At 52.5% G+C, this 25,064-nt stretch overlaps 6 protein-coding genes across 6 annotated transcripts; 1 reads left to right on the top strand and 5 right to left on the bottom strand.

The window, feature by feature from the left end:
• Positions 1-1,337: 1,337 nt before the first annotated feature.
• fes-1 (iron-sulfur subunit-1) lies at positions 1,338-3,536 on the bottom strand. Its single transcript, XM_957255.3, has 4 exons — positions 3,056-3,536; positions 2,642-2,730; positions 2,369-2,519; positions 1,338-2,247 (listed from the first exon to the last, which is right to left on the bottom strand). The coding sequence occupies exons 1-4, from the start codon at positions 3,327-3,329 to the stop codon at positions 2,066-2,068; spliced, it is 696 nt and encodes a 231-aa protein (XP_962348.1). The 5' UTR covers positions 3,330-3,536; the 3' UTR covers positions 1,338-2,065.
• A 256-nt stretch (positions 3,537-3,792) lies between these two features.
• On the bottom strand, positions 3,793-7,818 carry dim-8 (defective in methylation-8). Its single transcript, XM_957254.2, has 3 exons — positions 7,547-7,818; positions 4,397-7,466; positions 3,793-4,328 (listed from the first exon to the last, which is right to left on the bottom strand). The coding sequence occupies exons 1-3, from the start codon at positions 7,639-7,641 to the stop codon at positions 4,017-4,019; spliced, it is 3,477 nt and encodes a 1,158-aa protein (XP_962347.1). The 5' UTR covers positions 7,642-7,818; the 3' UTR covers positions 3,793-4,016.
• Positions 7,819-10,479: 2,661 nt separating this feature from the next.
• NCU06604 (hypothetical protein) lies at positions 10,480-14,497 on the top strand (the record flags this gene model as incomplete). The annotated part of the gene is made up of 3 exons (XM_957253.1): positions 10,480-11,596; positions 11,744-13,720; positions 13,797-14,497. 3 exons carry the CDS (start codon positions 10,480-10,482, stop codon positions 14,495-14,497), a joined length of 3,795 nt encoding a protein of 1,264 aa, XP_962346.1.
• A 245-nt stretch (positions 14,498-14,742) lies between these two features.
• On the bottom strand, positions 14,743-16,050 carry NCU06603 (ThiJ/PfpI family protein). Its single transcript, XM_957252.3, has 2 exons — positions 15,729-16,050; positions 14,743-15,610 (listed from the first exon to the last, which is right to left on the bottom strand). The coding sequence occupies exons 1-2, from the start codon at positions 15,807-15,809 to the stop codon at positions 14,963-14,965; spliced, it is 729 nt and encodes a 242-aa protein (XP_962345.1). The 5' UTR covers positions 15,810-16,050; the 3' UTR covers positions 14,743-14,962.
• Positions 16,051-16,433: 383 nt separating this feature from the next.
• On the bottom strand, positions 16,434-19,059 carry NCU06602 (hypothetical protein). The gene has a single exon (XM_957251.2). It carries the CDS (start codon positions 18,458-18,460, stop codon positions 16,907-16,909), a length of 1,554 nt encoding a protein of 517 aa, XP_962344.1. The 5' UTR covers positions 18,461-19,059; the 3' UTR covers positions 16,434-16,906.
• A 2,021-nt stretch (positions 19,060-21,080) lies between these two features.
• Positions 21,081-24,055, bottom strand: NCU06601 (hypothetical protein). The gene is made up of 5 exons (XM_957250.3): positions 23,659-24,055; positions 23,463-23,597; positions 22,609-23,395; positions 22,485-22,536; positions 21,081-22,425 (listed from the first exon to the last, which is right to left on the bottom strand). Exons 1-5 carry the CDS (start codon positions 23,841-23,843, stop codon positions 21,386-21,388), a joined length of 2,199 nt encoding a protein of 732 aa, XP_962343.3. The 5' UTR covers positions 23,844-24,055; the 3' UTR covers positions 21,081-21,385.
• Positions 24,056-25,064: the final 1,009 nt, after the last annotated feature.

Raw genomic sequence — 25,064 nt, 5'->3', positions numbered from 1 at the left:
CGGAGCGACATGGCCCAAAAAGGAATTCGGTTCATTGGGCCCGAGGATGTTCGACAGGGGGGATCGATCCGCTGGCCGGCCGGCAAGGCCTCGACTCCATTGTTTCTTCCGTGTAGCGAGCCAACCAAGCTCACATGTCTGAGGTACAAGCGAAGTGGGCATGTGTATGTATAAGTTGCCCCTCTAGTACCGTAGTACCGGGCGGCTTTCGCCTGGGCCCCTTGTCACCAACGACATATCGTCGAGATAGGGGAAATACGAGGATGTAACCTGTTCAAGATGAAGGATGGAAGATTCACCGCTGGGGAAACTGATGATGGAAGGTGGAAAAGGAGTGATGGCCGCTTGGCTACGGAATGCCTCCCGTAAAGCCGGTGCGAGTAAACATGTGATGGTGCTCGGTATCATCGGGTTGTTGTTTGAAACATCCTCACTTGAGATATGCTCGAAAGCCGATATTTTGAATGATGTGCCGCCGTACTTTGAGCATGCACCTATGTTCACTGATACAAGTCCATGGTCTCCCCTCTGCCCTATGTTGACGATCTCGAATGTGGCACGGGCCCGGACATGATCGTAACAGAGGGCAATGTCGAAAGGCAGGCAGCTCAGTGACAGTCAAAGCCTCCCAGCCCAAGTGGTAAAGTAAACATTCGACTTGGTGATCCGTTCATATAAGATGAGACTCCATAAGCGCTTGATTGACTGCGACGTTCACCCACCCCTCACTTCTCGCTTTCGGTGGCATCGGCATGCCTCGATCTCGGTCGCCGTCAATGACCGTGGCGCCTGCCATAATTTATGTTCGAGAACAACTTTGTCCAGTCGTGGTGGGTGAATCGTGGCCGCCATGGTGCCTCGGGTAGTCGGCAAGTCAGATCAGACGAACGATGGAACTTCGCTTGTTACATGACCCTAGGAGCAGCCCCTTTGAGCCGCAAGGGTGAGGGGTTTCGAGAATTTGGTGAAGAAGTGAGAAAGCTGTGTCAAGACGCGCCCGGGAAGGCGAAGTTCAAAAGATGAGGTTGTTTTGTTTGTGGGGGAAAAAGACTCAGAGCAAGGGGGAGCGCATGGGGGTACAACCTAGCCCCTGCAATGAGACTGCAACCCACCCGGCCAGCATTGGCAAGGGGCTATGGTTGGAGGTAGTGCACTAACTATGTGTCGGCTTGAGTAGCGCACAAGATGTTAAGGCGGGCTTCAGATATAATTACGTTCGGAGAATTCCTCAGACGTCAATGAAACAACCAGGGTAAGCTACCGGTTCGCGGGCGTTTCCTTAACTCAGCTACCAGAGTAGCACGGGCGGGTATACCGACTGGGCTTGATTCGCAAGGTTGGCCAAGCTAAGATTAAGTTGTCAACATCTGTAATTCTGGTCGAGCTGCTCTCCAGCAATTCGACATGTAGCCTGTCTGTCCCACACCCGCATAAAAGGCCATTTGTATTTACCAATGCCGTGTTGGATGATCAGATGCGTTAGCATTGGGAGGTTCATCAGCTGACCTATGGTTTCCTCACAAAGCTCTTAGCCACAGCCGACTGCCATGGGTCGAGGAAGACCTTCTCACGGTACCATGCTCCAGTGAGCCTCTCATACAATAGGATTTTCTACAAAGCCAGTCTATAGGAAAACGCAAGGGTACAACACTCAGCAGCAACCTAGCGCCAAGCTCAGCACCAATAATAGGTATGTAGGGTTGCGTAGGTGAAGAACGCAGTTCTGAGTATATAGAAGTTTCCGACTCTCGAGCGCATATGATCGACCGTGACACCTGATTTGCTGTTGTGTATGCGTATGTGTGTCTTCTGTCTATAGGATAGTCGTACGAAACCGCGTCAAGAACCACGGAAAACAAAAATCCCGTTTTATGGTCTATGACATGCTTCCACTCAAGCCCTTTGTCGCAATACCCCCGTACTAATACAATTCTCCCTGTCATCGTCTCTCGGGCAGCAAGGGAAAAAAAAAGTGGACAAGGGAATATCGAGAGGATTCCCTAGTAGGTTTGGTTAAAAATTGTGTCTTGTTTGTTCAATCGGAAAGTTTTGTCTTTTTGCTCGCTTAACCAATGACAAGCTTGCCCTCCTCAGGGAACTCGTAGAGAGGGATCTCGAGGTTCAGAGGGGCAGGTCCTTTCCTGATACGGCCAGAGATATCGTAGTGAGAACCGTGGCAAGGGCAGAACCAGCCACCGTAGTCACCGGCCTCGCCGATGGGAACGCAACCCAAGTGGGTGCAGACGCCTGTTTTGTTCACACACCAAATGTCAGTCTCCCCACATCGTCGTGTATCCAGGATCTGAGCATCCAAAAATGCTATCCTTCGTCTTGTTCGGATCGCAAAGAGGGACATGGAGGGGCGTACCAAGCATGACGAGCCACTCGGGCTTCTTGACACGGTCGGCGTCGGTCTCGGGGTCACGGAGGGTGGCAACGTTGACCTTGTTGGCCTCTTCGATCTCCGCAGGGGTACGGTGACGGATGAAGACGGGCTTGCCACGCCACTTGATGATGACCTGTAAAAGTAGGAAAAGACCGGGGTCAGCATTCCATCATGGTTTGATCGTCGTCGGGAATCGATGTGCCCAGCTCAGCTCAGCCCAAGCCTTTGCTAATCCGGTTTCGTAGGGATCCTTACGTTCTTGCCCTCGGGGATGGCGTTGAGGTCAACCTCAACCTTGGCCATGGCCAAGACATCAGCGGAAGCCGACATGTTCTTGAGGAACTCTGTATAACACGGTCGCCTCGTCAGCTGTCTTTAGTTCTTGGGTGTTCGTGGGTGCATGTGCAAGATGGCATTTTCCCCATGTATCCATGCTTCAACATCGCCCCAAGGTCCAACCATATCCGCCCCGATATCGAAAGTTGTCATAGTGGTCGCAAATTGGTGATCGATGAGACGGAACCGTAGATAGCTCGCCCCACCATAACAGAACCCCCTTGTCGAATCCCATTGACCCGAACCCATCTGTCCTATGCCACCTCTTTGTTTTCCCCAACCTCGAGGAATGTGTGAAGCTTCCTCCTCAAATCCCATCAAGTCAAGACTCACCCTGGATGGTGGACTTGGCGCCGGCGGCGGTGATGGCGCCCATGGTGCCGACCATGAAGTAGGAGAAGAGCATGTTGGTGCTGGGGGGCGCCTTGCTCATGTATTTGCCGAAGTCGGGGACCTTGGCGGCCTTGCTCTCGCCCTTGAAGGGGCTCTCGAAGGTGGAGGACGAGGAACCCTGGAGGGCAGTCGAGGTGGTGAGAGCGCGAACGGCCCGGGCGGGGGCGGCAGCGGCGCGCATGGCGGCGCGGGAAACGATCGAGACGGGCGCCATTGTGTCGGTAGAATTACTCGCGTGGACAGAGGTCGGAGCGGAGAGAGGGGGTTGCGAGAGCGGGGAGATCGAGCGAGGTTCTGCTCTTTCGGAGTCGCGGGAGGACGGTGGACGTGGGCGGTGTTCCGGAGACGGAATTGACGGCTGCGTAATGCGGTCGAGACGACGAGGCCAAAATCACGGACTGAGGTTTTTCTGGGCCGAGCTTGGTTCCCACCTTTCCCGGCATGGGAAACCGCCATAGCTACTGGCTTGTGGCCTGAGGCACTAACCAACCACAGCGTCCGCCCAGCAGCTAGAGAGCTACTTAATGCGCCGGCCCTGATTGGCTGTGACTGCCTGTTCGTCCACTCTCCGGTTTCTTCCGTCGCCTGGTTCGTCCTGTTGGTGGTGGTGATGGTGGTGGTGGGGCTCACCTCAGCGCGTCACCGCAGCGCCCGGACAACTTGAACTGTCAGCGACTCGGCGAGCCAAGGGTGCCAAGACAGTGATGTCAATTGATCTATTGATCATACATAATTCATTCGTTCATCTGAGGCTATTCACAGACTCATCTTCTCTCACCCTATGCAGCCATGTTTTGAGCACAGCACTTATTGACAACACTTGCAACTGCCAAAATCTTCAGCAGCCAAAGCGATGACTTGTAGACATCCAATCATGCACGTTAAGTGTCTAACCGTTGGCTCAGTGCATCCTCCGTAGCTCCTCTACCATATTGCGCATCTGCTCAACGCTCGGCCCAAGACCTTCGCAGATCTCCTTCTGCGTCTTCTCATCCACATCCAAAAACCTCTCCAGCAACTCCCCATCCAGGAACCTGACCGGCCCAGTCGTTCCATCTGCCTCGGGCCCCCTTTCCGCATTGCGGAATGCCCTGTAGGAGTTGAAATCGAGTTCGCCAACTGTCTTGATCACCGCCGCCAGTTTATCCTGGAACCGAAGTAAGAGGTCTTGTTCGCGCGCAATCGTACCAAACATGTAAATACCGCCTTCCGCCTGTTTTATCAAGTCAATTGTTAGCCTTGACCTTGTGACATGATCAATCTGAGAAACAGGCAACTTACCGTGGCCAAGAACGCTCGAGGAATGATGATGGCGTTCGGGCTAGTCTCGACCTTGATCGGGCGTATTTTGTTCACCTGTTCTCCCAGGTTGAGCTCGCTTGTTATCCTCAGTTGCCGCTGGTCCTCCACTGTCACGCCCTCAGCATTGCGTTGAAGCACGATCAGATTGCCATTGGCATCAGCTTCAAGCCAAGACTCGCCCTCAACGTGAGCCACGGCCGTTGCCCACGCAGAATGCCTGTGTCTCGCGCACTCTACCAACTTGGGGGCTTCGGACTTCTCCCCTCCGGTTTTGGCCGGGACGTACTCGACCAGTGTAGCCGACTTCATCATATCAGCAACAGCAATCATGTTGCCATGCACCGCGATGTCGACCGGATAAGTTGTGCACCGATAAGACGCGAGCTTGACGAGATGGGCCTCAGTGCTTGACGTTTCCTCGTACTGGCTGATAACCACTGTCTTGTGGAGTGCAGCCACGATTTTGCTGCCCATGACCGCCAGAGCGCGACAGCCGCCTTTCAGCTCGTGCTTGAGGACCAAGTACGGATCCCGGTTGCTGTCGATCCCGAACACCAAGATCCTACCGCGCTTGTCCGTACCAGCGCCACGGTCAGGATCCTCCAGGAAGCTTGTACCGACGATAAACCTCTCCACAAGATTTCCATAAGAGTCAGGCAGCTCTGCTCGGATGACGTCCTCCACTAGTTCGGAGTACGACGATGTTCCGAGCATGAACTCCTTGCCAACCCTCGCAAATAAGATCTCATCAACCAGCTTAAAAGAGCTGTGAATGATCTCCTCGCCATTGACTACCTCTCTCCTGATACATCCGAGTCCGAAACCCTTTTCACTAGGCGAGTAGGCGATTCTACGCACCATCTCTCCCAATTCCAAAGATCGCACGTGCGTCTGTCTGGCTGTGTCAATCTCGGAAATCCTGATCTCGTTCTCGGTAGACAAAATGACAGCCCCTGGGAAAGCCTCAGAGTCAAAGGGACAGACACAGGTAGCGTCCTCAGCCGTCACAGCCGAGTAGATAATCCGCCCTTCTGAGCCGTAGATAAGACTGGGGTGCTCAGTCGTCGCGAAGATGCTGTAGATCCCATCCTGCTGTGGCAGTAAATGGAAGCGCGCCTCCCTGGTACCAAGGATGACACTCTTCCGTCCAGAAAAGGTCAGGTCTTCGCCAATGTTGAACGTGACTACATTTCCATCCTCCATGGCAATGAACAAGGTCATTCCAGGCGCATTGGGAAGCACCTTGGCCAAGACGAGATCACGCGGTATGGAAGCATCGTCTGCGCTGCGGCGGAGTGATTCGCCGTGTATCGGTTCCAGGGTGCTCATATCGATAATGGACACCGTTCCGGACGTCCAAAACCCCACCACGCCCACATCCGATAGCTGAGGCGCCACGTGGATGCAGGCTATCTGATCCTGTTCACTGATGTCCTTCTCTTGCACAACCGTCAAGTCGTTATCAATGTTGATGGAGACCAGGGTAGTGCCTTGCACAGACAAGAGCAGCCAGTGTTTGTTAGCTGAAGCGTTGATGATCTGCCTGTCGCCTTCAGGAGCCCACGATGCTATCGTGACTCCGCTTTCAGCGTCAAGAAGAGTAGCCGCGGCCGTCGTCACCTGAAGCAGTTGCCCATTGTCGAGGTTCGTCGCCAGTAGTGTTTGATGCTGTAGGTCCATCCCGTAGTAATTGTCAACTTCCTCGATCTCTCCGTGAGGGTCGAACTTGAATATTCGGGTATCCGTCAAGAAGGACGCGACCAGCGTATCCACGCGTGGAGAGTTGTAAGACTGGAGGGAGAAGAGCGCCCGAGTGTGCTGCAGTTCACCCAGGATTGCAATGTCCTGTAAACCAACACCGCTTCGCACACTTCGCAAGGTTCCGTCCTTGAAGACACCACTTGCTGTGACAATACGGGCTTGGCCAGAAGAGTACTCATTGCCCAGCTGGCTGTCGTTTTCCCGATTGCCCATGTCCATCACGGTGAAATCCGTAACAGGACCGATATTCTCTAGCACCTGGACCAGTTGCAGGATTTCACTGAGATCCTCGCTTAGAAGGTTGAGCCGATAAAGCTGTGAATTGCCGTAGTGCGAACCGACAAACAACATGTCGTCGCCCAAGTACGTCAAGACGTGTGCGCGGGCTGTCTTTCCAATGTTGGAGACATCCATTCCAGTGACCACTGCGCCCTCCGTCAAGATGGTGAGCAAATGTAAGTTTCCGTAGTCATCCGATAAGAAGTAGTGAGTAGGATCGTACTCTGCCCAAGCGACAAATATCGAGGGTTCCCTGAGGGCGGACTCGACCTGCGTTTTGGTCACTTCGTCAATGTACAGCAACCGCGTTTCGCCAACAACTATTAGACCACCGACATGGGGCTTCGCTTGCTCCGTATTACGGAAATGGTGCCTCTTGACCTCCTCTTCAACCTTTTTGACCGGAATCAGTATGCCCGCACCGGGATCTTCCACATCAGCGTCGATCTCTCGGTCTCTCGTGGGATCAAACTTGGAAATCTCTGTGTGCCGGTCGTCCGACGTGAGACGGTACGTCGCCAGCTTGGTTTCGTTGGAGTTGGCTTGATTCCGGTAGAGGAAGGCAACCTTGGGAATGCCGGTCTCGGTGTACAGGAAGGTGCTGCCCTTGATGAAGAGCTCGGACAGGCGCACTTGTACCAATATGTCAAGTGTCGTCGCCGTGTTCTTGCGGTTACCCAGCCGCCAAACCGACAAGACCCCTTCCCATAGGTGCATGGCCATGAACCTTCCGCTGGGATCGACGATGCATTTGTTTTGACTTTGGGAATCGCGCATGTGGCGCTCGCCCGGATCGCTGAATCGGTTCAGGGTTTTTAGCTGTTGGGTTTCGCGATCCCATTCTGCCGTAAAGTATTCGAACTGATCGGTGCCAACGAAGAGGAGGTCGGTCGGGTGGTCTTTAGGCTGGAGCTTTTGGAGAATCGTGATGGTCCCGTTGATAACCTTGGAATGGATCATGGACAGATGACCGTCGGCAAGCTTCCATATTTCGATGCGATTTGTTTTCCTAATACGCTTCAGTCAGTCAACATGATACAGTAGGCGCAATTTTCGGAACGGAGAGGAACGGGATGTAGAAGTCCATACGCGATAATCAAGCTCTCCTCCTCGGGCGACAAAAGGTTGATACGCAGAGCGTGCCGCACGCTGCTCGGCCGGTGAATCGGGGCGACGTAGGCCATGGTGTATTATGCGGCGGGCGACAGAGGCTCGAGAAGTAAGATCTTCACAGATTATAAAAAAACATAGGATACAGTATGTCGCGTATGAAGATGGATATGTCACGCCGTGGATTGTGCACAGTTTAGGAACCGAATGCTAGTGTAAGCGTTGAATGGTTACCAAGCAGTGGTGATGCAATGGACAAGCTACGGAGTTAAGAGCAGTTCGTCCGCTGTGTGTTGGGGAGGGAAGAGGCAAGCGGGGGCTGCAAGCTCTCTAACTTTTGCTGCGCTTGAATGCTACCCCGCGATCGCGACGCGTCAAGACCTTGAATACCTCTAACTACAGTAGAACATCATCGAACCAAGTCATTAGAGGTACAGGAAGAGGATGAAATGTGCACAAGAGTCAAGATCAGCAATTATGTTTGAGAAACTCTTTATGGAAATTTGGAAACAATTAGACCCTTATTTGGCTTGGGCTTCCTCATCAACTCTGCCACGAGTTTGAGAAACTATGAATTTCGTGTTAGTGATACAACTTGGTGGAGCTATGTTACCTAGTCCCCTTTTACGTACCATTTGTAGTGTGCCATCTTCTTTGTCCACTGCCCGTTAAATTCTCGCTTCCCTTCCTTATTCCACCTCCTCCATATCCTCTCCCTCAACGTTTGGATTGACCGAACGCTTACCACGGATATTTCCGGATTTCTTTCAGAGGGTTCTGTAACCTCGACAGCCAACTGAAATGTCCAACACCTCGTGGGGCACCGTGTGTCAACTGGAACCAGCGGACATCCTCGGCCACAAGGATATCTCGAGGAGCATGGCTTCATCAAGTTAGGCCCTGTTTACATACAACTACAGTCACAGTGACAAACTCCGACATAGCTTATCAGGAGTCTCTGGCCTTCACAGATCACTGGCCATCCTAGAGACACCTCCCGCTTGTGTTGCTCGGGAGCACCAGAAACCAGAGAAGAAAACGATGGGACAGCTGTCTCTATTGTACTGTTCAGGCACAAATTTCCACAACACCACAATTTGACAGCCTTAGTATTGTTGCTGACACCTTTTAGGCAGCTCATGATGGTCGCACAAACGTCTTGAAAGTTAGCAAACACACAAAGTAGTAAATCTCAACGTCGAAGGGTGACCACAAACAAACGTGTTCTTCCTCGCATCCCAAGCGCGCAGCCCAGAATTGCAATGAAAACGACTTGAAGACAGAAACATGTACGTCGTGCAGTTCGCATCGCCTGGAGGCAGTGTAATGCCAGGGACACGGTGGACAGCGACCATGAGCAAGCCCAGAGGGTCGCCGACCAAATTGCAAAAATAGGTGTGATCACGATTCTGCCCCCGTAAGAGCAGTTTCAGAGATTAAACTGAAAAGAACAGATACTACACTTGATCTAAGCCGTAAGGCAAAGAGAGCTGAAGAAGAAAAGGAAAAGGAAAAGACAAGACAAACCACAGCGACGGTCTCTTGTGGTTTATATAGCCCCCCCCCCCTCCCCCCCCCGGTTCCCTGCTGCCTGGATAAGTTGGTCTGTGCACGAGTGCAAGTTTAGACCCACTTATTGTCCGGGGAACTTGGTTGGGTCGGGTGGAAACAAGACAGGAGTGGTGGGTCAGGTGTCCCCAGCTGACGGGAAACTTTCCGCTCTTACCAGGTACACTACAGTAGGTATCACGTGCATCCCAGCGACAACGACGACATACGGAAAAAGTGAAGTCGAGATGAACCGACCTGGAGTGCACATTAATTGAAGCCACCTAACCACGACCATCATGATACTTGCCGGAGATAAGTCCTTGCGACAGTACATCTTGTCACTGGTCCGAAACACCAAATATCTTCGGTTCACTATCTATCCTCATCCCCGTTGTCCTTTCTAATGAACTGTTCCTCGACTCTGGGGGTTAGACTGGCAGGCGGTATAAAGTATGTATGACACGGGAAAATGAGGATTTAGGTTCTCTTAACAGTCTAGGATTTCAGAGGCAGATTGCTCGAACGGAAGAACATATAAGCATGGACCCAGTCAACGAAGGCGCGTCTGCCGCTACAGGAAGGCTTGATGACACTCGCTATTTTTCGGTTATGTATCTGCCAGATCGAGATGGATTCGGAGTCATTCTGCTGAACGGAACTTCATAGTACCCAAGACCATGGCGTGACTTCATAGTTGGTGATTGTATCTCACTCAAAGTTTCAACTTTGCGAGAGAAATGTTTTCACTCTAGGCGCCAGACGTTGCTAAACAGGAAACCGCATGGCAGTTCAGTGCCTTTCTACGCATCTGTGCTCATGATCCCCACCTATTGGTCGATCTATTGTCATCAAGCTTCTGATGTTGACAGTACAAGCCGCAACGCTAATGTTATGTCACGACTAGGCTTCAGTGATTGATGATATGGCCGGCTCGTTCATGTGTCAAAGATGTGTGGTCAAGGAATATGATATCTGAATCTGTCATAAGAAGTAAGATGGTTTTCGATATCCTGTAATGTTCATTGTGGGAAGCTTGAAACAAGCTGGCGCGATGTTGGCTTAGGGTTCCGGCAACAGGACCTTCGACCCTCCGCGGCATCAAAACCTGTACCGACGCGGGTATCAACCATTCACGTGTTGACCCGAGCACGATACGTATTTATTGTAGGACGGAATTTACTCCCCACCTTGCACTGGGCGACCTCCTGCTCTTAAGTCCTTCACCACCTCCCGCCAGGTCCATCTTGGTATTTACTCCCCACACTCGATGTGTAGCCATCGACAAATCCCCTCTTCAACTACACCACCCACAACACGTCCCCGCATTCAAGCTGCCAGACGTCGGTGGCTTCTACTGCAACATGAGCGACGCAAATCACAATCAGCCTGGCCCTGATCCGTCACAATCAGAATACGTTCAGAGCGTTTTCGCCTTTCAAATGGAGCCCATCGACCCTGCCTTGACGGCGGGCCAGTCCAATACCCCTCTGCGACCGACCGCGCAGCCCATCCAGTCTCAGTCTTTTCCTAACAACTTGGGGCACATCCAGAGCTCGACCTCTCTTCCTAATCATCCTCCCCCTAACCCTTCTCACCATTCAGGTGGTATAGCAGCCCAGAACAATCCTAATATGAGAGTCATGGGAAATGGGAACGGTATGGCGCCTGCTCAAGGATCAGCCTTCAACCCACAGTCGCCGTCTGTTTGTTCTCAAAGTCGCCCACAGCCGTCCATTGATCAGTCCATGGCAGCGACCCAAGCCAGCTTGCACAACAACATGGTCAACCCGGGGGCGCAGCAGGCCGCTCAACAACCTCAACTATCCTTCAATGATTACTTGGACTACACCGCCGCACCCATGCCACAATATGCACATTACCAACAGCCTGTAAATGGAACGATGAACCAGTACCTAGGCCAAGTTCCGTCGTCGTTCGATTTCTCAACTATACCTGGCGCTGCCAGCCACTACAACATTGGCAGCTTTCACAACAACAACAATAACAACAACAACAACAACAACTCTTCATTCCGTCCCAACAGTATGCCTTCAGTGCAGTCACAGGCTGCTCAACCTCCGGCCACCTCCTTGTCAGCGGATGCGCTCTCCCGTGCTGCGGAGTCTATGAATAGCCAAGTCGCTGCGGAGACTGCGAAAAAGAGAGCCTCAAAAAGTGCCACGAGCCAGATACCTCTACCTGACAAACCCCAAGAAGCAAACCCCGCCCAACCTGCGAAGCGCAAGAGGAATTATGCTCCACGCAAGCCGAAGGTGGAGGGAACATCTGACCCTACAGCTCCTAAAGAGCCTCCGAAGAAACGTCAGAGAACGCAAAAAAAGAAGACAGAAACTACCGCACCTATCGGTTCGGAGGCCATTGCTCCCGTTGCACCGATGGCTTTTATGCCGACAGCGACGTCTACACCAACAATTACCCCAGCCCTCTTGTCAACAAACTATCATGAAGCTTCTCCAGGTACGCCGTCTATGTTATCAGCTTCAGAAACAGCCACTCCAACCCCATCTAGTGGGCTTCCGACAAGCGCAACTATGCCTGCTGTTGAACCGGCCATTATGGCTATAGAAACATGCCAGCCTACACAGAGCTTCAGACAGACAACAGGATCGGCCACGTCTGTCTCTAACGCCCCCCATAAGCAAGTGGCCCAGCTTTCTTCCCAGGCGTCGATCTTCAACATGGCTCCCCCGTCGCCTATTCAGGTCCCGTCGGAATTTGTGGCGGCGGCTAATTCTGTGCCGATCCCAACCTTGAGGTCTGCACCACCAGCCCAAGTGATAAATCAAACTCCGGCTACGGATATTCAAAACCCAGTTTCTGCTGTACCTAACAAGGTCTCGCCTGTTCCTGTTCCGAATATCCCTATCGTTGCGAAAGTCCCATCTGTGTTTCCTCGACAAGCTCCAGGTACCGCCCAAGCTTCAACTCAAGCTTTTGCTCAATGTCCAGCTCGCACTCCGGCACTAGATCCTACCCCGGAACCCACTCCGACTCCTACTCCTGCTCGAGTTTCTCCTCAACATCCGGTTCAACCTTCGAAACAGGGTGTCGTTGGGGCTTCAGTCCAGAGGACTCCTAATGCGGCCTTTACTCCGTCTCCTTCTCCAGCTCCCGCTCGGACTCCTCCTCAGTCTTCCACTCAAGGACAGACTCAGCCTCCTGCTCAACCTCCGCTTAAACCTTCCACCTATATGGTGCCCCAGTCTGTCGGTCAGCAGCCAACTCAGCAAGCCGTTCACCAACAGGCTCAGCAAGCTGTCCAGAGGCTAGCTCAACAAGTCGCTCAACCGCCAGCTCAGCATATTGTTCAGCATGATGTTCAGCGTCAGGCTCAGGCTCATGCTCAAAATCAAGCTCAGGCTGCTGCGCAAAATCGTGTATCTGCTCAGCCTGCTATTCAACATTCATATCAACATGCTGTTCAGCAGCCAGCTAAGCCACAGGCCCAGAAGCAAGTTCAACAACAGGCTCCAAAACAACAGACTCAGCAGCGACACACCCAGCAACAGTTTTTACAACAAGCTCAACAGCAGACCCAGAATGGTGTTCCGGTTCTAACTCAGCATGCTCTTCATCATCAAACTCAACAGCAAGCTCAACAGCAAGCTCAGCATGCCCCTCAACGACAGGCTCAGCAACAGGCCCAGAATGGTGTTCCGATCCTAGCTCAGCATGCTGCCCAACATCAAACTCAGGCTGCCGCTCAGATTCCAACTCAGCATGCCACTCAGACTCCAACCGGACCTTCCCCTAATCCCTCACCTCAGCCAGCACCAGTACCCTCACTCCTCAATGTGAACACCGAAAGGCTGGCAAAGCCAGTAACCCCCACAATCATCTCCCCCCAAGCCGACACCGACCTCTACTGCGTCTTTGGCATGCACACCCTCCACCACTTCCGCGTGCGCCGCAGCACGCTCAAACACCTGCACCACCCAACCACCCTCACCACCTCCCCCTTCCCCAATATCATGTACATCAACTTCAACGAAGCGCTCACCTTCCCGGGTGGTACCCCAACCGAGCTCTCCAACGCCCCCGGCGAATCCGCCGACTCGCACATGCAGGCTTTCGGCCGTTTACTGCGCCTCCTCGAAGATCCTGCCACACAGGGCAAAACAGCCTGCGACGTCGACACCATCTGGCGCCTGTCCAACCTGCAGCCGGCGCTGGGTTTAGACAAGGAGTACTACGTGCGCTGGTTGAGACGGTGTATGGGCTTGTTTATCAAGCAGGTTACTTTGCCTGTCCCTGCTGTGCCTGTCACTACGGCCAGCGTTAACGGCGGACACAAACAGAATCTGAATGGGAACCATAATAACACCATGGGAAAGGACGATCTGTTTGAGGAGCGTGATATGAAGGGGGTGGATCTGAAGAAGAATAAATGGGAGAAGGCGTTGGAGGCGTGTAGGAAGTTTACGTGGATCGTGGAGTGGAGGACGTTGGTGGCGAGGTTGGCGTATTTGTGCAGCGTGGATAAGGATGCGGGAGGACGGTTTGTGTTGAAGAAGCCGGGTGGTGGTGCTGCTGGTGGGGGAGGGGTTTTGAATAGGTTGTTGATTGGGGAGGAGACGATTGGTAAGTTCTTTGCCTACCTTATGTGGTGTTTGATCGATGTTGATGAAGAGTGTTGACTAACCATGTTGTGACATAGATGCCATTGTCAACACCAGAACCAAAGCCTACCAGTACCTAACGAACGTGGCTGAACATACGTGCAAGAACTGGCATGGTCGTATCAAGAACGGCCAACGCAACGGCGGCTGTCGCAGCAGGTTGTGCATGGAAAAGCGCATGGCCGGTTTGATACATGTCGTCAAAGGCTTGGGCTTGCATATACCCAAGGAAACCACATCCATAACAACCAGCGGATCCAACCCAGAGACACTTTTCCAAGCCCAAACCCAGCCTACCACAGCCAATGGCATCGAATCCACCTTCCACGGTCAAGGAACTAAAATGACCATCGGCCTCTCCATCCACTCCGTTGTTGACATCCTCAAAGCCATCGAGCACGAGCGTCGCGGCAGGTACCGTTTCGCGGACGCCATGATCCAGCAGTTTGGCGGAAAATGCTACGACTGCATGAAGGGTTCGGCGTTCGGGCCGGGCGAGCTCAACCCGACCAACTCGCTGTTCCCTATCATTGACTTGCTGTATGAAATGCTATGGGAGTTGAGGGTCAAGTTGCTTGAGTGGACGGAGTTTCCGTGGGCAGAAAAGATTGTGCTTACCCTTGAGGGTGTTGAGGGGTTGGAGGCTGAGAAGATGCAAGGCAGATTGCGGGATGTTGTGGGCTGCAGTAAGGCGGTGGTTACCATTAAGGATGGGATGGGGCCCGTTTCTACTTCCTAAGATAGAGGCATGTTTGTTTGTGTGGAGTATCAGGTGCAGGGAAAAGAGGCGCAGAGGAAAGAACTGGCGTTATAGGCTATATACCCGTTCAGCATTGGGTGTTTTTGTGCCGGTTTGGCTAGGATACTATGGGTTATCTGGCAGGGAAAAGGGTTTCAACCAGAATCGCAGCGTCCAAGCATGTCATGAAAGGGGAAAGATGGCGTACACGGTTGTTTTTGACATTTAAAAGTCTACGCATAGCCCGGCGTTTAGTTGTTTGACCTTCTTTAATCTGCAATTATTGATCCAGAGTTGAAAGATACCACAGCTCTGTTTGTACTCATGTATTTATATTCCATTCAAGATGTAACAACAAAGTTGACTCAATTCCATTCAGAGGTATTCGTAACTAGTCGTGGGTATCCAGCTATTCATCCCAGCCTCAAAAACAGATCAGACCATTACTCTCCCAGAGTGTTAAAATTAGTTCTGAGCCTTAATGGACTTCACAATAGCCTCACCAACTCCCTTAGCAGAAGCAGGGTTCTGGCCCGTGATCAACCTTCCGCCCGCATCAACAACCACCTTTTCGGCCCACGGCTGTTCTGCCTTCTCAAACGCTCCCTCGGTCCCGACCGCCTCCTTCAACTTGTCCTCCAACAGGAAAGGCATCACCTTGGTCAGTCCAACCTGATCCTCCTCGTCATTCGTGAAACCCGTCACCTTCCTACCCTTCAGCAAGTGGCTACCGTCGCTGAGCTTCACATTCACCAGCGCCGCCGGACCGTGGCACACAGCAGCCACTGTCTTGCCCGCATCCCAAAACTCGCGAATGAGTTGCTGAGATTCGGAGGAGGTGGCCAAGTCGTACATGGGGCCGTGGCCACCAGGGAAGAAGATGGCTGAATAGGGGGCGATGGCGGAGGGGTTACCGACAAACTCGGAGAGGGGGCGGGTTTGTTCGAAAAGGGGCTTGGTGGTTTCCGACTTGATGAAGTTCTGGCTGACTTGGTCGTCCTTGGCGGCCTCGATGGAGGAGGGGTCGACAGGGGCGAGACCGCCGCGAGGGGAGGCGACGGTCAGGGAGACGGAGGCGGAGTTGAGGACGTCGTAGGGGTGGGAGAATTCAGACTGGAGGTGACGTTAGTTACTTCTGTGAACTGGAGGTGGCGGCGGTGGGAAAGGGAAGATAGGAGGAGAGGAGTAAGGTGAAAAAGAGGGATTAAACGATGCGGAGAGATAGACTTACCAAGTACCAGCCAGTAGGCTTGCCAGTGTTACCGAGCTTGTCGTGAGAGGTGAGGACGACGAGGACCTTGGGAGCAGACATTTTGATGATGTTGAGTCTTGGTGTTCTTTTCGTATTTGGCTTGGTATTTTGATATGGAATTTCGAGGCTATGAAGGCGTGTGAAGAGTCGAAGGGTTTTCCGAACTTTTCCAGACAGGTGAACAGCTATTTATCCCAAAACCAAGCTCAATGACGCCGTAGTGATGTTGACAACTTTATAAGCTTCGTCTAAGACGTGGAGAAAGATTTCTAATACGTCACTCCGAAGGCCCGATTCACAGTATGTATGTTACCCCGCCCAACCCACTTCTTAACATTGCCGATCTCGGTTGTTGATTTCTCAGCCATCTTTGCCTCGACGACATACTCTCGAAGACTCGTTGTCGATAACATGTCGAGTTCACTAACTGATTACAAGCGAATACTCAATTCTTTAGCGACGTCTACCTATCAATTGTTCGTCTCACATGCTTGGCAAAACTGACAACAATGGCTTCACAGGAGTGGTGTCTGAAAGTGGTCAACACAAACCAAGGGGAGCCACGTAGTGTAGTGTACACACGTCCGGAGAAAAGTCCGATACTTTTGATAGGTTCGTGGAGCCCGCTACTTTGGTTGCGAGATGCGCACTGTCGATCGTCCCTGGCTCGCCTCATCAAGGGTTGACCTTGGGCCTCCAGTGACATCCTTGAAGTTTTCCACGTGGATGATTCCAGAACTCTATTGAGCCAGTGTATTCATAAGTAGTGTGTGTATTCGTCATCTCGTACACTCCCTTGTACACTCATTCTGCGGCATTGCTCATTACACTAAATGGAGAGGTGACTCCTGATATCCACATGAACCCACCTTATGGTCGACCACACTCTAACTGATATCGATCTTCGCACTCAACGGATTTTCCTTCTTCACGCCATTTATCCCGCCAATGACGCCACCAAAGACATGCCATTGAACTCCTGTCTCTCCCGATGTTAGAAAAGAGATAAACCAAAAGGCAAGAATAGCCCAGGCAGCTAATGGTAAGCCATTGCCTGCAATACTCAAGTTAACAAAACTCCTTCGCCATGTCGACACAATACCCCCAAACAACGCAGAACATTTCCACAACCATAAACGGAAACTCAACACTCAATCCTACATCCACATCAAGTTCCGACTCTGCCTGCGATGCTGCTGCCACAGCGGCCGTGACATTCCGCTTCCAATATCACTTCCATCACCAGCACCACCGGCGTCCTCATCAACCCTCCCCAGTTCGCTACTCCTCTCCTCGCCAATCCTTCCCAGCGCCGCATTAAAGTTTTGCGAAAAAGCATCAATTTCCCTTGTTAATGGCACCTGGTCCGGCTCGAGCTTGCTCTTCCGCGCAGCAGCCCCGCCAGCGTACGCAGCCGGGAACTGGCCCGGGTAATGGTACCCTTCGGTCGGCGGATATGAATTCTGTCGTATGTGTTGTCCAGGCGGGGTAGGGGAAGAAGCCACCGGCGCTGATGCTGCAGTCGTAACCGCACCAGCGACGCCCGCCGCGCCTGTGTACGCGTAAGGCGAGGGGCCGTCGGCGGTCAGATGGCTTGAGAAACCACCTTTTTCATTCGTTGTCTGGGCAACAGGAGGCAAGTAGCCAGGAGCCGGTCCCGTCTCGTAGGCGTCAGGATCTTGGCTTACGGCCGCGAAGCCACTATTAGGTCCAGGAGTCGGAGAGCTGATGTACTTGCCGTTGATTCCGGGGCGGCCAGGGCCGGTGCGCGAGTTGGCGCTGCGCCGCCGGCGGAGGAAGTACAAGATGAGGGCGCCGATGAGAGCTAAGGCGGCAATACCTCCTAGTGTTCCACCAACGATTGCGCCGGTGCGCGCTCCTGTAGAAGTTTTAGATGGTGGTGCCTGGGGTGTAGTAGAAGGTTCCGTGGATGCGGTGGTAGAAGAAGCCGTCGTAGTCGATGTGGCGGTTGTGCCGGCTGTACTCCCGGAAGAAACCAAGGAATTTGTCGTCGAGGCTGAGGACTCGGTCGAAGCTGAGGAGTCCGTCGAGGCCGAGGACGACGTCAGGGTTCGGGACGCGCTGGTGCTAGTGCTGGTAGCAACCCCCAGTGTTGTCGGCGTGCCAAGTCGACTAGCACTTTTCGTCAAGAGGGCCGAAATATGTGGGTAAGTGATGGCCCCCGCAAGTCCGTTTGCGGTAGTGTAAACAATTGTCGCCTGGTCGGCAGCTGTACCACACCCGAACTGGGAGGCTCCTCCTTCGTACATGTTCTTGTAACACACTTGGGCTCCAGTACATGTGAATACGTAGGGGTTCATCTCCGACTGAGGCCCGCTGTTGCCGTCCACACACGCGGTGAATACACCAGACGTACATGTGGCCGCCCCATCTGGACAACAACCGACCACCTGGTGCGCGGTGTCCAAGACGCAATGCGATCCTGCGCTACATGTCGCTGGAAGCGCCGACAGCCCGCCGATATAGCCACAGATGGTATTTCCAGCTTGTCTCCTCGCGAGATCGAAGGGATCTAGCGGGGCAGCTGTGGGGAGGAGGAGTGGCCACGAAACGACATCGAGAGCGTAGTGCGCAACCGTGACTGTTGGCAGTGGCGGAAGGGCGACATGAGCAGCAACGCTGTTGAAAAGGCTGGCGAGAAGAAGAATGGCCGTTGGCGGCGGTAAGCGATGGAAAAAGTCCGTTCTCATGATCGCATGCGCTACTCGGTCCCGTCGCGTTACCGACGTGGGACGAGTGAGTGAGAAGGGAGCCGCGCGTCTTTGGGCTTTCGATGGGATTAGTCGATACGTAGTAGCGTATACAGTTTGAAGTCGTATTAAATATTGTGATTATTGGGGAAACACGGTGGATGTTTCGTCGCTCGTCGGCCAGCTCAGCTGTGATTAGATCAAGACAGGAATCCAAAATTCAAACGTCAAAAGCGTTCAGAACGCCTGGCAATGAGCTAGGTTGTTCGCAAAACGTCAAGGGCGGGGAGATCGTATATACAATAGGCGCGTAAGGGAGGAAAGAGGACAAGACGAAGTGACCGCGACGCGAAGAGGAGAGTCAAGAAGGACAGGGATGGTGTGAAGTTTGTTTGGAGGAGGAAAGAACTTGGAACAGTGCCCAAGCAGAGAGAAGAAAAATCAGACTGAACTGAATGGATGGATGGGTGGATGGATACCTAGAGGTAGGTGCAGTAGTTTCAGTTCTTAGGTACGCAGTTGCCCAGTGGAAAAAAAACAACAACTTGGCAATACCGTTCGTTCAATCGTTCGTCAGATGTGACTGACCTTCGCCGCTCAGGTACCTCGCCCCCAGGCACGGAAGACTACACCTCTAAGAAGCCACGATGATACCTGCCCAGACTTGCGATTGCAGCTGTTGGTGGAAGGCCCAGCACAGGCTACCTCAAGGAAGGCCCAGATAATAGGCCTGATTCGTTCGCCTAAGTTCAGGGCAGTCTCACTACTGAAGAGAGAGATTCAATTGAGTCAATGCCCGCCCAAGTAACCAACTATGCCACTTGACGATTCCTTGACTTTTCCCTGGAGTTGCTCCTGTTTCGAGACATCCATGGTCGAACACAGGTACTTGCAGGGATGTCATCGAACTCTTGGGGTCTCGGACCTGTGGGGATTTGGGGGTTGGTATCGTGGGGCTGAAATATCTGGCAAGCTTACACCACCTCGACTACACCACCTTAACCACCACCTTTCAGGTCGTTTTGGGACTCGGCTCCAAGGGCTGTAACGCCTATCATAGATAGCTGAGGCCATATGTACATCTGTCTTCTTCGTGGAACGAAACCAACAAGTATGTTATTGCTTTACCACAGTCGCTGACAGGACACGATCCTCGAATAGTACGGTGAGAAAACGAAGAGGTACATACCTGCCGTTTTGGGGCCGCAGAACATCATCGTCGCCGTGCCCGTCCACTCACAGGAAAGGGCTGCACGTCGTCCGGGACCTGCAGGGCACTGCCATGCCGTGACCGGGATGGTCACACATTTCCAAGTAGTGTCGAGGCCGTTCACAACTGCGATAATTCACAGCGAATCCAAATCAATACGATCAATACATCTCTCAGTCTCACTAAACAATTCAATAGTGTAAACAAAAATCCATGAGCTCCCGCCTGTCCTTTGACATACCGTCCAGTCAATCAAGGGATAAAGGGCCGATACCTAGGTACCTCTGCACAGTAGGCATACCTTCTGAAACCTCGTACCTCCTTGCACTAGAGGTAGGGGCTCTTTTGGCGCCATGCTGCTCCACCAAGGTAAGGAAATCCGCTCCGCTGAGGTCTTCCATTGTCTTCATGCTTGCCGGCGCTATCTTCACCTCAAAGCTAATGATCCATCGGGCGCGTATCGCCGTAGCGTAAAGATGCTCAATGCTCTTCAACCTTGTTTTTCTCCCTGGCACTTGGCAACAATGCAATTGTTGGAGCTTCTGCATTAGGTACTGAGGGGTGGTTGCGAGCAAAGGTTGACCTCCCTGTCAGGTACCGGGCACGGACCAAAACAAGCAAGAAAGCTTCCGTCGAGTGCCAGAGATCGTCAGCGAGGGTGACCCACGGGTTCAGCTTATCGATCCATCTCACCACAGTACATATATCGGTTGTTGGTTTGATCACTTAGGATACTTCTTCGGAGAAAGGTCAGACATTGATAAACTCCCAGGACTTTAAAGGCAGAGAGGTACCCCTGTCCCACTCATTGTATAGGTAGCTTCACTATGGTGAAATGGGAACCACAGTACACATCTTGATGCTGAACGACATTCACTTTCCATTCCTGTTCCCCCCATGTTTCTTTTCCTGGAGATCCTGTGTAGCACAAACCACGATTACTCGGTGTTGTGCTATTTCCTCCATCGGACGGAGACCAGATCGGTTATCGTATCGGTGCCACCACCACGCAGCAACACGCACGCTGTGGCAGTGCGGTGGGTGTGTATGCACAGAGTAAAGGCTGCTTGGGTGCATCTGCACAATGCTGCAATGTAACGACGTTCAGAGCGGTGCAGATTTCTTCACCGCATTCCGCCGCCCAGACGTTGCATTGACAGGTCAAAGATAGACGAGACGAATGACACAGCTGGCTATTAATGAGAGTATGAGACAGCAACTACTGAACGCATAGGAATTGACCGACACTCCGCTGATCAATGACAAGTTTGAGGTCGCGGAAGATACAGGAAGCAAAAAAAAGCAAAAATAAAGTGGCGCTAAGTACTACCGTCTCAACATCTCATACTATTAAGGTTAAGGAAAGCCTGTTGTTGAGTGAGGCCTCGGGTTTGTGGGTATTAATGCGCTGGACTATAGGTGCCATCAAGAGGCTTGTATGCACATGGCGTTATTGAGGCTTTTGTCTAATGGCTTTGTGTTTTCTATGTGTAGTTGTTAAGATTTTAATGCATCAAGATATGCCGCCGGCACCCACTTCTAAGTGCTGGTTTTGTGGAACGCTAAAACAATATCGACCAAGTGCGTTGTACTGTAATATATAAAAGTTCGTCATCTATAAGTCTTCTTTCCATCGTATTTGCTGTATCATGAAACCCTTGATGCTCGCCATAATCGTCATTTAATGAGCAGTCCATCGCCGCCCTGGACTACTACTAAGAGAGCGAAACGTCGCCCAATGTTGTAGACTGCTGCGACTGCATAGAAATCACGAGCTCCGTCAACCGGTCAATCTTGGCTGCCAAATCTGCAATCCGGACCTCGACATCCGTCGCTCGCTCCGCATAAGTCGAATCCTCCTGGGCTTCCTCGGCCTGCCGAGCGTGATGGGCAGAGATGCGCCGCTCCATCGACGACATACCCAGCCGGCTCTGCGCCGCCTGGTCGCTCTGCAGAGACGTGACCGACCTACGGCCACGCATCTCGCGTCGCGGACCCGCGAGCTTCCTCATCATGGCCGGGCTGGCAATGGGCGCCCCAAGCGGCGGCGCCTTGACTGCGCTATATGTGGCGCCCCTGAGAGAGGTTCCTCTAATCCACTCGTACATGGCGATGATGAAGACGATGGGTAGGTGGGTCGCCTTGAGAAGGATGATGCGAGCTCGACGGAACTTATCGTCGGAGGGCAAGAACAGGCGGAGCGGTCGGAAAATGACAAGGGCCAGCAAGTTGAAAGGCGGGTAAAAGTGGGTGAGTCGGTTGCTAGTCGATGCTTCGAGCACGTAGATACTGTAGACGAAGAGGTACTCCTCCCGGGCATGCGTGATGACGCGAGAGAAGCTGTTGGAGAGCATGCCGGTAAGGGAACCCATTAGCAAGATGGAGCTGAGCATAACGAAGAGAATCATGAGTGGCGGCCCAAAGACGGGATCGATCTGGCGCATGATGTCGAACCCTATAAAGGTCGAGCCGAAGAAAATCTTGGTGAGAAACCAGGTCATGTCCCTCAATGGAAACGAATCGCGCCCGACCAGGGAGAAGGTCGTGAGGAAGCCGAGATAGATAATGACAACCAGAACCATGAACTTGATAAAATCCTTTGCCATCTCCTTGAGGCAAGGGATAAGAGTACCCCAGTACGGGCTCAAGCTGAGGATAGAGCAGACGCGAGGGACCATAAGTAGTGCTTCCAGTGCCAGTACGTCGAACGCCAGATCTATTAGCTCTGCATTTTGCGTTTCGAGGCCAATAATTCCTGTAGCAATGAGTAATGAGCAAGCCATGTTCAAGGACCTTGGGGGTGATTCGACTTACGCAACACCATAAAAGTGAAACCTATAGCCATGATTGCCATATCGAATATGTTCTGCCAGACACAATTAGCACATACACGCATATCGAACAAGTCTGAGAGGAAATGACAGAGCATAACACTCACCCAAATATCAGCAGCGTAGAAGATGGATCCAGCGTCAATCCATTCACTCAGCTCGTCATAAGAAAAGGCAGCCAGCCACAGGTAGAGAAAGATTTCGAGGGGGGTGATTCGGGTCGGATTTCGTTCAACAAGGACGGCGTAGTAGAGAAACAGAAAACTGGCAAAGAAGACAACCTCGAAGGACTTGAGATATTTGGGAACCCGAAGACGTGAAAAGGGATCGGCCGTGCGGGGGTTGTAAAACCGCGGCTTCTTTTCGGTGTGAACGGATAAGTTGTCCCAGAATATAATATCGCCATTCCATATGCCGGTGATGATTTTCTGAACGACATTCTGACTAAGGAATCGTTTGGCGTCTGCAATGGCGGCAATCTCCAGAGCGTTCAAGTTGATGAACGGAGCAGTCGGGTCATCCTCTTCCTCGCCGTCGTCGTCGACCTCGCCGGTCATACTCATGGTGAGGCGTGTGAGAGATTGGAGCAAGAGGTTCCTCCGGTTATCACCCGTTGGATTAGGGAACTCATGCTTGCGTCTTGGATTTGCCACAGATTCAGTCCATGCGCGCGCAAGTAGAGGACTGTGCTCGTTGACTTGCGATGTTTCCTCTTCATCGCTTTGGCGGTTAGCCTCCAGCGCTGGGTCTGGGATCTCGTAAAGACAGTAGTCAACAGCCTCTCGCTCGGAAAGGTGAGTGAGAAGACGCCAAGCAGCAATCTCGCAACCGCTGGCTCTGGCATCATTCAGGCCCTTATCCTCAGTGATGGCGCCATAGTGCCATTTTAGTGCGCTGTAGTGATCATATCAGCTGATATCCTTGGGTAGATAGGTAGTACCTTATAGAGGATATGACATACAGTAAAGCATTCACAATGGCTGGGTGGTCGCAGTTGAGGACCAAGTGGTCGACAAGGTGCCGCAAACAGTCTCCAGCAGCCGTAGTACGGAGTTGCTCAAACGTTGACGGCAACCGAATATTCTCAGCGATATATCTAAAAAGGATCTCCCTGTCAGCTACCCTACCGATGGTGTTTATGGGACATGTTGGCTCACAAGGATAGTTTCTTGATGAGGAGCCGAAAACTGTCATCAGGCCCAATATCGGGCATATCCGGGAGTTCTGGGATCGAGCTTGTCATGGCGAGTGGACTTTTGAACTTGTACGGCGATGGAGTCCGAATCCCTTCTTCCCCTCCAGGCGGGGCCACGCGCAGCGACCTGACGCGGAGGATGGGCATCTATCTACCGCTACCGACAAACGCTCTATTCTAGCAAGCCAAGGAATATGCGCAAAGTTTAAGCCAAGATATCGGGGAGGTATGAGGCAATAAGTAGCATAGGACGAGAACAATATACTGAGGATGTATGAGAGCAAAATAAGAGAGGACTGATATGTGAGGAGGGGAAGGTGAGGGCCGTTGTGGAGGTGAAGACGGAGAGTTCCACCCATTCATGACGATTCAGCGGGAGATGTTCCAGGTCCCTCCGCCAAGGGCGACCCCGGAGGAGGAAGATTCGAGGGCTGGCCGGGAGGGGGAGGCACCCGACCTGGCGGCTGCCGTGGGGATTGGGATTCACGGTTCCAAATAGGCCAGGCTACCTAATTTCTAACGGAAGTCGCTACCAAATAGCGGGGTGCAGGTCGGGCAGTTCCTTCTGAGCCGTGTACGGCGGCAGCGAACACCCCTGTAAGCTCCCGTTGTATCGTGGATGGTGCCTTGGCCCCTTGCAGCCCGCTCGCTTCCACTTGCAGTGTCCGTCTTGGGTCTTTTGTCCAAATTCCCATCACCTCCGCGTGATTCGACCTTTCTTCGAACAAATCAACGTCGACCGCCGGACACCATGGCCAACACCTAACGCAACACACGACGGGCATCGACCAACCTATCTCGATTGGGCGCACCCGTTTCATCGTTTCGAAGGAACCGAATCATGACAGGATGGACGCCTCCTGACTCAAACAGGACACCAGCTGACTTCTGTGGTCGTACAATGTCATCATCGCACAAAGACATCGACAAGAAAGTTATCTCTGGAGATCCTTGCGAGACCTTTGACGTCGCCCAACGGCATCGATATTGTTTCCCCGCGAAGGATCAGATTGTGCCCGTGAGCATGGCGCAAACGCTGGACGATCGCTTGGCATGGGCATGCCCTGGCTGAACTGTGACCGGCATCCTTCGGATCATTAAGCCGCTCTATTACTGCTACCCCTTTATTTGTGTCACGTCACGAGCAGCTTTTGTTTACTTTCGCCCCAACTGAGATCCCGACATCCCTCCCCCGACCTCAACGCACCATATCATATGGCGATGCTCGACTTTCACCTTGACATCAGTGAATACGCTTGGTAGACATTGCATTCCAGGATGATTCGGTGCCACTCCTCTGGGAATATCATGGACCTTGCAGAAAATGATGGATGGAAAAGATAAAACGTGGGCTGCGGTTGGCACATG

This window comes from Neurospora crassa, linkage group IV, assembly GCF_000182925.2.
Source record: "Neurospora crassa OR74A linkage group IV, whole genome shotgun sequence".
NCBI lineage: Eukaryota > Fungi > Ascomycota > Sordariomycetes > Sordariales > Sordariaceae > Neurospora > Neurospora crassa.
Note: the sequence above shows the minus strand (reverse complement) of the source record. Positions and strands in the feature narration are given on the sequence as shown.